Below are 13,316 nucleotides of genomic sequence, written 5' to 3'. Positions count from 1 at the left end.
TTTAGATATTCTTCAGTGATATTTTACTGTAGAGTGATTTCTTTAAGAGCATAAACTCACCCAATCTGCTCTGTCTATAGATGAATGACTGACTTGACAGGATTCTGGTTCCGTGCAGTTATGTCTGTAATAAATAAAGCAAAGAATAAATACATCAGGCAGCCCCAGATATTTTCAAGACCTTGTGCTTCATCTTGAGTACAGTAGTAGCCTGATAAAGGTTGTATAAGAATCGCATGCATGGTATTCTGCACTGTTTACTTCAATTAGAGAAAATGGGGTTTTAGAATGGATTTTGCTATTAAATCCCATGACCCTGTACACCATATTCCCTGGCACACAAGCAATTAACCAAAGCAATCGCTGCATTGCTCAACTTGCTCACATTTTTGAAACCCAGCCAGATAGTAGACATGACATTTTCAGGGTGCTCTCTGGAATTTCCATGTCTGGTGTCTAGGATCGTGCTGTCCCACTGTTTACTTTGGCTCCAATGTTTGGCTGCTTCTTTCAAGTTGTTTGCTCTCAGTATTTATGAAAATGGACTCCCACAATGAAAAGCTGGGCAATGAGTCAGGCTGGAAGTGCTATTTTTGTTGCCATGCAGGAGGGCCAGTTCACTGTGTTTAGTGGTTTAGGGAAAGCAAGGTCAAGTGCCCAGGCGGTGCCTCTTGCTTGGCTGTTCTCAATGTGCCTTACCCTTATTTTGGTAAAACTCTATTTCTGAGTTCCATTGTGAGAAAGATGAAATACAGTTTAAATGAAATGGGATGCAGCCTGAGCCCTGGGGTGTGGAACTTCCACTAGATCTGTATTGTTAATGTATCCATGACTCCCTGCCTGTTACTACTAGGGGTAGATTCATTTTATTGTTTTTGTAATAAGTGTTGTAAAACGAAATGGATATTGTTGGGAGCTTTTCCTCCTATTCTTTGCCTGACAGTTAAGCATGTTGGTTAAGTTAGGGACCACAGTAAGTCTAAATAGTGATACTGTGCTTGTTATTTTAATATTTTGTGATTTAAGTTTTTCCTTTTGTTTTGGATATTGTTCCTTCTCCCTGGTGCACTTATTCGGGGCATTCAAGTGAAGCACAGAACTCAAATTTCCTTTTTTGAACTAACAACATTCTGATGGGAGCGTAGTGAATGATTGTTGAATGAAATCAGTAAATATTCAGGTGATTATTTTTTCTGTAACAGCTGTATGAGCAAATGATAAAAACAGATGCATACATTCTTAACTGTTTTTAATCACTAGATTTAGCCTATAGCCGAAGGTACAGTCAGGTTAAAAAGGATGGGCTTTGGATTCAAATCTCAGAGCCACTGGTCTCTAATTTTGTGACTTTGGGCAAGCTATGCTTTAAAATTCCTTCCTCTCTATGCCTTAAATTCCTTCTTCTGCAAACTGACTAGCTCATATGGATTTTGTTAGAATTAAATGGGATAATAAATGCAAAGCCTTTAGTGCCCGCATGCAGTGAATGCTTGATGAAGATTTATTATTATTATTTTATCTGACACTTCAACCTGTATCTTCAGACTGCCCAATAGGTTCTTTCCCCCTTAGGTTGGTTTTGTAATATTGATTCACTTCTGGACACTTTATTAGTTTTTTGGTGTTTTTTTTAGCTTTCTGTTACAATTGTTCTTGCATTTTCTCTGGATGATGAGTGATAGCTTTTGATTCTGCAAACCCTCATGTCATATTGAACTCTGCATTTCCCTAAGGATACGTCTTTGATTCTTTGGAATATTTTATTTTTTGGATATATTGCTTAAAAATCCAGCATCCCTTGTTTTCTCCTTATCATCTTCCACTGAATTTATGCAGAGTGTGTGTTTGATTCCTTTTTTGAGTAACTTTGCATGAAGTAACAGAATTGCCAGACATGCATCTCACATCAGAGCTGCGTTTCCTTCTAAGAGTTAATGTGAAAGATTTTCTTCAAGAATTTGCTTCTCCTAAGATCTGCTATTTCCATTTCTAACCAAATTCAACTTTATTCAGTTCATTAGTTTTTTTCTCTCCGTCTTTGTTTTCTTTTTCTTTCCTCTATGCAACATTCTGCAAGACGTGGATGAGTGCCTGGAACCAACTGTCTGCACAAATGGTACTTGCGCCAACCTCGAAGGCTCCTACATGTGTTCATGCCACAGAGGCTACACCCCAACTCCAGACCACAAGCACTGCAAAGGTAAATACTGTGGGCAAGTCTCTTTTCTATTTGGACTGCATTCAAGCATAGACCAGAGTAACTAACATAATTCAGGAACAGAAAAGTGACCACATTGTCACTTACTTTGAGCTATGTGGAATACATTTTGGTTGGTGTCTGTGTAAGCAGCTCCTCGTTAATACAGACCATTTCTATTTATGTAAAAGAAACCATGTATTTGAGAGGGCATCTGTAAATCACAGATCTATTTAAAATATTTCTGGTTATAAAACAATATATGTGGTTGCATGATTGAATATAATAAAAACCATTGAATGGTATACTTTAAATAGATCAGTTATTTGGCATGTGAATTATATCTCAATGAAATTGCACTTGAATAAAACAGCATACATTGTAGAAAATTTAGCAAATGCAGAAAGATAAAGTAACCAGCATTTCATTTGAATATACTTGAAAATATACATGGTTGTTTTTTTAATAATTAAGATCAATGTGCAATTTTGCATCTTGCTTTTTGTCACTTAATAGTATAGCATAAGCATTTTACACATTGTTAATAACTCTTTTAAAACCTTATTTTATTTTCAAACATTATTTCAAAGGATGTGTAATATTCCAATGCCTTGCTATGTCAGCATTGTCTTGTTCTTTAGATGTTGATCATATTTTTTCAACTTCTCACTATCATGTTAAACAACACTGTAATAGGCTTTTTGAAAAAGATCTTTGACTTTTAGGATTATTTCTTTATAGAATTTTTTAGGTAAAAGATGATGAATATATACAATTTTAATAAGAAAACACTAATTACTAATTATTAAAATGTGTGCTTTTAATTCTAGAAAGATTTAATATCTCATAAGCTTATTTCTTTTAATAATTCCCTGAATACTTGTAATTATTAAGCAGTTATTTCATACATTTGTTAAACATTTATGTTTCCTTTTTTGTAAATTTGTTCATATCTTTTCCCTTTTATCAGGTTTTTAAGTCAATGTCTGTGAGTAAATATGTAATACATGTAACCTATGTATGTGTATATATGTTATATACACCTTTTTTCTTGCAAATTGCAAATGTTGTAATTTGTCCAAGGTTTCCTTAATTTTTCTTTCATAATTTAAAAAAAGTTGTATTTTTTTGTGTTAAAATCTACAGGCCAATTTATTTCTGATTTCTTTCACTACTTTTTTTTTTTTATCTAAAAGCATGCTCTTTGAAGAGGAAAAAGAAGAAACACATAAAAACTTTTCAACTTTCACTGAAGTGTCTCAGTCAAAATGAAGGCACTAAGGTGATGGCAGGCAAGCAGTAGGCGGACACCGTGCTGTCTTGTAAGAATTGAAACATCTCTCACTGATAGTAGGAATCAGACACCTGCTTCCTCCTTTCATAGAACATAATACCAGCCACTCCCAGAGAAACATACACCACCAGCACACCTCCCTTTCTCCTGGTACTTCTCGCCTGGCACACATCCAGAGCCTTCCTAACTGACTCCCTAAATAAACCAGGCTCTCTTCACATCAAATTAAACATGAGTCTCCTGCAAAAGATATTATTTCTTCCCTCCTATAGAAGGTTAATGGTGGATGAAGATCTTAATCATTACAAGTTGTTATTCATCTTCGTTTGATTGCTCTCTCTAGTTTATTTCTATTTCCTGTCATACTCTTCTTTCTTCCCAACCTGCCCTCTTTGATAAATTTGCTTGTTATTATATATGTCCCACCCTTTATATTCTAAATTTGTCACTACTGCTTTCTTCAACTTGCCTTCTCTGACCCATCTAAGTCAATGTCACAGTTGCCTTCTGAGTATTCTGTGCTTACCGGGTCGAAGCACTTGCTCATAATTATCCTGCTAGCATACCCATTTTTCCTCATTGCTTAACTGAACTGTGGCTCTAACAGTGCTTCACTGTAAAACCTTGACAAATACATAATCTCAGATCATTAATTCTCATGATCCCTAGAATTCAGGGATTGGGCTCTATGGGAACAGTGCTCAGAGAAGATAGTTATTGAATCAGTGACCCATTTTCCACTCTCTTGGCCTTTGTCATCCCAGCTATGCCTACTCCTCTCTATTAGGTCTCCCAGAATCTAATTAATGCCACCCCTAGGAACATTCATCTTTTCCAATCTGTGGTTCTCTGCTGGACCACTGCAGAAGCTTCTCTTCTTCCATTCCTTACTCCTCTCCTCCTAAGAGTTCCAGGCACTTTGCTCAACTGCAGATGTTGCTGAATGGCTGTAATCTCTCAAAGAACATTCACTCATTGAGAGAGAGGCAGACAGGCAACAGGTAACTGAAGATAAGGAAGTACCAAGTGATGAAGTTTAATAGCATTGGTGATGACATGTTCCCCTGAATAGCTCTTGTGCTCTTTCCAAAAACCTAAAACCCTGGTCTGGCCATGAAAAATGCACCAGACAGATCGAGACTGGGGGCACTCTACAAGATTCTGGCCTATACACCTTTGAGACATTTAAGGTCCTGAAAAACAAGGCAGGACTGATGGGGGAGACAAGACAACTAAATGCAGTGTGGTACCATGAATTGGATCCTGGAACAGAAAGAAGACAGGAGAAGAAAAACTAGTGGAATCCAAATAAAGTATGGAGTTTAACTGAAAAAACAATGGCATCCTAGCTCTGACACTCCAGCTCTGCGAGCTTGCTTAAGTTATCTTAACTTCTCTAAGTCTTGCTTTGTCATCTGCAAAAAGGCGACAATAATGGTACTTATTTGGGTTGATAGGAAGATTTATGTGAGAAATTCAGGGACAGAAAAGATGCACAGAGAATGAGATAATAGGACAGAGCATGACAGGTTATAGCTGATATGATTTGTCATGTATAGACATGTACAAAATGTTATTAAAGCCAAGAAGCATGTGATGAATTCTGTTCAGAGGTGTTTGGAAAAGCTTCCTGGAGGTGTTGCTAGTTGATCTTGGTCTTAAAATACTGACTACAGGGCCTCCCTGGTGGCACAAGGGATTAAACACTGCACTATGAAGCAATCCGCAGCCTCTGTAGCATGAGTTCGATCCTGGGCCAGCCAGGGAGAAACCCACATGGCGAAGCAGACCTCTCCTATCTTGCCCGCTGCTCCCCTCAGCAGTGTATTTCAGTCTGCCTGCCTGTTCTGCTCCCCATTCTGTCTCTGGTGGATCCTGTCACCCCCCACACCTCTGGCCTGTACCCCAGCTGTTGTATGCATAAATAAAAAAATCTTTCAGAAAATAAAATACTGACTACAGAAGGGAGAAAAACTGAGCAGGCAAAAGAAATAGCACATACTAAACCCCACCTTGTCTTCTACTCTGATTCTCTTAGTATCTTTCCATCACTTTCTGGAATAGGAACAGGCAAAATCCAATCTTCTGCTTCAGAAACCTACATATGCACTAATTGTTACTACCTGATCAAAACCCTGCCTTTTTATAATAATAAGTTATATAACATCTTTTTTTATGATCTTTCCCAAGTAAATATGTTCCTTTTTCCAAATCCTAGCTACTGTCAGTCTCACCGCGGTGATAGTTCCCGAATTCATCTTTACCTCACTAAATGTACTGACAGCTTTTGTCAGGATGTAAATAATATATTGTTTCTCTTCACATGTTTGTATCTGTACATGTTAGCATTGTGTGTTCCTAATTTATAAAGATCTAGATCTAGTCTCTATTTTGCTTTGGCAAGGCTTGTCCCAGTAATATGTATAAGAAGTCCCTTAAAAAGCACCTTTTGTGAGAATAATGTTTTCTTTTTATAATTTAGCCCCCCAGAGAGAAGACATTTGTCCTGTATGCCTATTTTACTAGCATGTTTTCTTCTGTCTTTGAAATTTTATCCCTAATCAGAGAAGAATAAAATTTCTTTTGATCTCCAAAATTAAGTGACCTCTGTTCCCCTGGGTCATTTGGAAGACCCAACAATCACTTCTTTTAAGATAACTGGGTTGCTTCAAGTTACTCTAAATGTATGTGTCATTACTTCGTGTAAATTAGTTCTGGATAGTTTTCCCAACTTAAACTAGTAATTTATGTAAGATGTCTGGAGTACCTTGACAGTACTTGGAATGAAGGTATATATTTGCTGCAGGCATCTTCACATGGAAACGTTTAATTTGTTATCTTTGAGAGTGTCAAAAAGGGTCCAAGACACTAAAAATGTCATCAGACATTGAGAGTTCCAACCAGCTACATGAGCTATTGCTGGTCTTAAGTTTTTGAGATGACGTCTCAAGCATTTTACAGAATGTGCTGAAAGGCAATGTAGAGCAGGCTATTCTTTACTGCCAACTATTCCTAAATCTAATAGACTTAGGACACTAGAAAGCATAAAATAATGCTTAAGATGATATTAGGTTTGCTTATTTAACTTCTTCATTGGCAACCAATAGTTGGCATCTGGGACTCATCAATAAAATGGGTCACCACAGTCAGTGAAAGTAAAGTTTCGCACCAGCTAAAGCAATTTCTATTAAAAAAAACAACAACAAATTTTTGAAAAATTATACTGGTAACTTAGGTGAGCTACCATCAGTATACAATTCAAAATATTAATGCTTCATTAGCACGTAAGAAGTGCAGCTTTGCTCAGAAAATAGGTAATTGTCAATAATACTTGAGGGGAAGAACGGTGAAGTTAATTTAATTCTCCCGAAAACATCAGGTGCATTTTGAATTAGACATTTGTAGAAGAAAACAGTTATACATTGATATTTACAACATGGTTTCCTTAAATCAAATTATGCTTTTTGTATTTATTGCTCCATTTAGATTAGGACTCCTTTCTCTAAACTTCTTCCTTGAGTATAAGGCCAATGCCTTGTTTCCCTTCCCCCTCACATATAGTGCTTTTAAAGAAATAGTGTGATAAAACATAATAACATAAACCATGTATTTAAGAATACACTTCAGCAGTGTCTAGTACATTCACATTGTTGTGCAACCATCTCCTGAGCTCTTTTCCTCTTGCTAACTGCAATTCTGTACCCATTAAACTCTAATTCCTAATTCCCCTCTCCTCCCAGTCCTTGTCAACCATCATTTTGCTGTCTGCCTCTATGAATTTGACTACTCTAGACACCTTCTCTGATTGGAATGTCCTTTGTGTTCACCTATTATGTAATCCCCAAGGTTCATCAATATTGTAGCATTTGTTGGAATTTCCTCCCTTTTTTGAGGCTGAATAATACTCCATTGCATGGACATGCCACATTGTTTATGTATTCAGCCACCAATATGCCCTTGTGTTGCTTCCACCTCTTAGCTGTTGTGAATGGGTATACAAGTATCTCTTCAAGAACCTGTTTTCACTTCTTTGGAATATGTACCCAGAAATGAAATTAATGGATCATATGGTAATTTTTTTATTTAATATATTTTATGTTATATAATTCTTGCATCATTTTTCATTTTTGCACAATGTATGCATTTTCATTTTGGTTATATTCCCCATACAATTCCACCCTCCTTATTTTGACCCTAATCCCTCCTCCTCTCTCCCCCCAACCCCGCCCCAGTGTGTCTCTGGTTTATAGTTGTTTATTGATTTTGCAGCCACATGGATGGAGCTGGAAGGGGTCATGCTCAGCGAAATAAGCCAGAAAGGAAAAAATACTGGATGGTCTCACTCATAGCAGGAATTTAGAAAACCTAAATTAGGGACCAGGAAAAAGACTAATTATAATAAAGAAAAAAAATCAAAATCATATAGTAATTTCATTTTTAACCAATTGTCATTATTTGTGTTTATAGATATTGATGAATGTCAGCAAGGGAATCTGTGCTTAAACGGGCAGTGCAAAAACACCGATGGCTCCTTCAGGTGTACCTGTGGGCAGGGGTACCAGCTGTCAGCCACGAAAGACCAGTGTGAAGGTAGGAGAGAATGGGAACTATAATTTCAGCATCAGGCCCCCGACTTGAAAAGCTGTGCTCTCTACAAAGTGAATATACCCTTAGGTGACCACTACATTGCTCCAAAACAAGGCCTCAAACCCAAGTCAATGAAAGTCTATAAAACAGGATAGGAAAAAGTTAAATTTTAAAAATGTGGCATTAGAGATCAGTGGTTGGACATTAATATTGGAAAGAAATAATTGTTAACCTGTGTAACTCCTTATTAAGGAAATTATTGATAATTCCATCAAATTCATTTAGAAGTTTTTACATGCTTAAAATGCCAGCAATTAGAAAATCATATCAGTCCCATTATGCTTTGAAATGTTGATAACATTCATTTTTGTGTGTATTTACCTTTTCAGTTTCTTTTCCTCTTTAAAAAGTAACACTAAAGAGGACTTTTTGGCAAGGTTGATATAGTGTCCCTTTTATACTCAGGGATAGTTTGAAATATGTCCTGTGATAAGCACAACTGTGCAGAGTTCTTGAAAAGTAATGTCATTGTAAGGTCATTCATTTAAAAGAATATATACTATATAAGACCATTTGTTTTCTAAAGTCTTAATATTTAACAAAAAAGTCTCCTGAGATGGTACATATAAAAGAAATAATATATGATGATACTATAAAGCGATCTACCAGTAATATCCCTTGCCCAGTTATCCCTTTCAAGAGCCTGGAAAGTCACTGCAATTCCTGTCTACAAGTGGAGGCTGTTAGAACACACACACTTACATACACAGATGAATGCAGTAATTCTATATGGTTTGAGTTCCTCTCAAAGTTTTTGTACTTTATTTTATGACCTTGGTTCATTAGCTAAGGATTTAATGAATGCCTGCCATGCATAATAAACTACAAATATATATACAAGAGGAGAGATCTACATCTAGTATTATAATATTTATAAGTCTCTTCTTCTGACGAGCCTACGGTGTCACTACCAAGCATGAGTCAGGTACCTGTAGATTATTAATGGGCATGTGCTGTCATCAGAGTGAGGGAGAGCAATGAGGAAGCACCTGTGTGGAGATTGTGTTAGCTCTTACAGAGTAACATGGGCAGATACTGATAAAGAATATTCTCAAATGTTATGAGCCAAGTTTCAACAAACAACATGAATGCTAGTTGTGAAATACTTAGTCATCTCAAGAGTAATGAAGGCTGTGGCAGACACAGTCCTTGTCCTCGGGAAACTTAAGATCTAATGATGAAACTCAAATAATTGAATAAATGGGATATGTTATTGTGCCTTTTATGTGTGGATATGATGCCTGCATGTGTTGGAATTGTGGCTGCTGGACAAATGATGTCTAGAGTGAGAATTATCTGGGTCAAGGAAAAGAAATTCACTGACAATGTAGAATGAGAATGAGAATGAATGGGCTAGAAGTATAGAAGGGCCATTGGATTGAGAGAAAGAGAAAGCGCCTGATTACTAGGCAATTTCTGGATTTGGTGTCTGAGCTGTGGCTGGATCCTGCTTTAAACTGTCACAGGCCTGAGTGCTTTCAAAGTCAGAATGTTTGAGCTGAATCCACATAAGAAATCCAAGAAAGTTGTTGAGGTTTATAGCTCACAGCAAAGCATTTGTCACTCATCAGTGGGATTAATATGCACATATTCTGGACTCATTGGTTAAAATTTTAAATTCTCCTAGATTTTCCCTGCTGGGGGATTAATGTCTTTATAGAAGTCAGTTAATTCATGTAAATAAAAATCTAATCTACATTATTTATCAACCACAGCGCTTATAGACCTCTTTTTTTAAAAAGATTTATTTTATTTATTTATGTATACAAGAACTGGGGTGTAGCACAGAGGTGCAGGGGGTGAGAGGATTCCCCAGAGACAGAGTGGGAAGCAGAACAGGTGGATCTACTGAAATACACTGACAAGGGGAGCAGTGGGCAAGACAGGAGAGGTCTGCTGCACCAGGTGGGTTAGCTCCCTGGCCAGTGATTGAATTTGTACTGCAGTGGTTGCAGATGGCTTCATAGTGCTGAGACTTAACCCCTGCACCACTATGGAGGCCCCTAGACCTCTTTGATAAATGATTAAAAGTAGTTTCAGAGTCCCATTGCATGTTCCTCTACTCTCTTGCGCGCAGATGTGGACGAGTGCCAGCACCGCCACCTCTGCTCAAATGGGCGCTGCAGGAACACAGATGGCTCCTTTCGCTGCATGTGTGACCAGGGCTACAGAGCATCCACCCTTGGGGACCACTGTGAAGGTAAGAACTGGTCCTGTTTCAAAACTGGGAACTGCTTCAATCAGAGGGAAGCCTGGACAGCATCCTGGCCTCTGTCTTGGAGTCTTTTAACTCAACAGATGCGCACATTAGGTTCCCATGATGTGTTTTCTCAAGTCGCACAAATAATGCAAAAGACGGGGTGAAATCCAGGATTTCTTTGTACTGCTTGAAGCTGTGTTTTAGAAGGATTGTGCCAGTGAAAGGAGTAAAGACTCAGTTTAACTTTCCTCGGCTACAGACGGCTTATCCTAGGGGTGCAGTTGTGAACTCTAACACCTGATTTATGCAGGACTGCCTTCCAAATCTTCCAAATAAGTAAATACAAGTTAATTTTCCATGTAACTGAAAAGTTTTTCAGAGCCAAACTTTAATTCAATTTTGAATTTTTTTGCGTAGAATTTTCCTAAATTAAATCTCACACATACAGCAATGTGTAGTTGTTACCTGCTTGAACTTGGCTCAGAACCATCCTGAGGTGGTCAGGGCTGCTGGGCCAGTCTGTCCCCAGCCTGTCACTTATGAATTCTCTGTTCCTTGTCCACCCTACAACAGATTTTTTTCCAACTCACCTGCTGATTTCCTACATTTAGAACCCTCTTAGAACCCTCGGAACTGCGAGTGACAGGACTGTGCCCCTCTCCCTATGCCCACCACACGTGGAGAGTTAGTCTCTGAGTGAATCTTTACTGCACCTTTGAAAGAGGTAGAGGAGCTTTTTTTTTTATTCTTTTAAAAAATATTTTTAAGTATATTTTGTACATCATTTTTCATTTTTATACAATGTATGCATTTTCTTCTTTGTTATAGTCCCCATACAATTCCCACCACCCTTGTTTTGATCCTACTCCCTTCTCCCTCCCCCTGTAGTGTGTCTCTGGTTTATAGTTGCCTGTTAATTTTAATTTTCACTTTATCATAATTAGTCAGCAACGTGGATGGAGCTGGAAGGGCTCATGCTCAGTGAAATAAGCCAGAAAGAAAAAGAAAAATTCCGGATGGTCTCACTCATAGCAGGAATTTAGAAGACCCAAATAAGGGATCAAGAAAAAGACTAATTATGATGAAGTAGAGGAGCTTTTTACTGAATTGTTTCGTGTCACATTATCTTATTGTTTGGAAAGATCCATTGTACTTTATCAGCCATGTGTCTCATTGCTGAAATTTATAGTCTCGGGATTCCCATTGGTTGTTTTGAGTTGAGATTTTTCACATATTTTGATCAAATACGCCTTTTCTCACTTCATTGTCTCAATTTCCTACACAAGAAAGAAAAGTAAAACTGAAAACAGCGCCTCTCCTACTCAGCACCCATTGGAATAGCTGTGCAGCTATTGGGGCAAATATGGAGCAGGTGAACTTTCAAACTGTGATGATGGGAATGTAAAAGAGTACAGTAACTTTAGAAAAGAGTTTCTTCAAAAGTTAGATCTATTATATGATCCAGCCATTCTACCCCTTGGGATTTTCTCAAGAAAAATGAAAACATGCACTCACGCAGACTTAGATATGAATGTGTATAGAATCTTTATTCATTATAGCCAAAATGTAAACAGTCCCCAAATAGTCATCAAAAGGTGAATGGATAAGAAAATCATGGGATGTTTATATAATGGAATAGTAAGCAATAAAGAGAAAGAGCTATTGATAAACACAACTTGGATGAATCTCAAAAATGCTTTGCAGAAGCAGCCAAACAGGAAGGGGGGGTGTGCAAGAAAAACTTGTAGGATGGTGAAATGCCTCTCTCTCTCCTTTTTTTTGGTAATGGTCCAGTTTGTTTGTTTAGTGGATGTTTTATGGCAAAGATTCATAAACAATAGGCTAGGATTTATTCCCATTTGACAAGCTTTTCCAGATCATTCAACTAGTAAAGTTGGGACTTGAGAACTCTTTTCACAGAATTTATATCTAAAAGCCTGTTCCCAATTAAATTAACTTCCGCTTTTAGAAATCTTGATAGACCTTGGGTCAGTTAACTGCTGAATGAAATATTTCTTGGCATATTTAAACTTTGCAGGAAACATTTATTTCTCCATGTTTTTATCTATTTTAATTGTGCACTGTGGGTTTTTTTTTTTTTTAACTGTCTTGTAGTGGTATTTGTTAATAGGAATGGTATCAGGTTAATAGGAATGGAGATTGCATAGTTAGATTGGAAAAAGTGTCAGATTGGAAGAAAGAGTCAGAGGAAAACATCACCAAGCTTTGTTCCTATAGGATAACTGTCTTACAAAGATATCCCTATTTCCTTAAAAAGTGATTGCTTTCACAAGGACTTAAGAATCCTACAGTGGAACCCAGATACAGAAATTCCTGTATCTTGATGTGGTGATCACAAGAACGTATCTACATTTGTCAAAATTTGTGGCCCTCTATAAATTAGACAACTATTGGCTATATAAATTGTACTTCAGCAGAGTTAGAAAAACACCCTAAAGAAGAAGCAATAGCCTTCTTTAGTTGGGACAGAATCACATTAGGTGTGTTTTACATTTTAGGATCAGTACTTTGAGACATTTTAAATCTGGGTGAGCATCGTAACTTGTTTTTATTTTGAAAGAATGAAAGTTCAAGGCATTTTCATATTCTCTGTTTGTCTCATGAATGTCCCAGTTAGTTGGCTGATTGGATTCTATGAGGAAAATTTAATTTGGAGTGCCCGTGTTTGAGCTTGCAGAGGAGAGAATAAGAGACTATAGCGGTCTCCAAATTCACTTCTTCCTGGAACCTCTCATGTATTTTAGCAGCAATCGTAATTATTTGCAAGAAATGCCATAATATGCCAAATTCTGAGAAAACAAAGAAGACTTTGTTCCTTAGCTTTCTTCAATGCTAATAATTTAAATCCTGCACAGACAACAGAAGAGAGAGAGACTCATGGATTGTGTTTGGAATAACGAGCTCTGACTAGAAGTCAGCGTGGTAATAAACAGCCCTCATGAAAGATCCGTCTACAT

The 13,316-nt window shown here is 37.3% G+C and overlaps 1 protein-coding gene across 1 annotated transcript in view; it reads left to right on the top strand.

Annotated features, from left to right (window-relative positions):
- Positions 1 to 13,316, top strand: part of LTBP1 (latent transforming growth factor beta binding protein 1) — a 333,365-nt gene that overhangs the window by 251,905 nt on the left and 68,144 nt on the right. The window contains 3 exon segments of the mRNA XM_037528248.2: positions 2,078 to 2,200; positions 7,959 to 8,081; positions 10,216 to 10,338. Of these exon segments, the coding sequence (XP_037384145.1) occupies positions 2,078 to 2,200; positions 7,959 to 8,081; positions 10,216 to 10,338 (369 nt within the window).

Source organism: Talpa occidentalis, unplaced genomic scaffold (assembly GCF_014898055.3).
Source record: "Talpa occidentalis isolate TD23 unplaced genomic scaffold, MPIMG_talOcc4v2.1 talOcc4.5, whole genome shotgun sequence".
NCBI lineage: Eukaryota > Metazoa > Chordata > Mammalia > Eulipotyphla > Talpidae > Talpa > Talpa occidentalis.
Note: the sequence above shows the minus strand (reverse complement) of the source record. Positions and strands in the feature narration are given on the sequence as shown.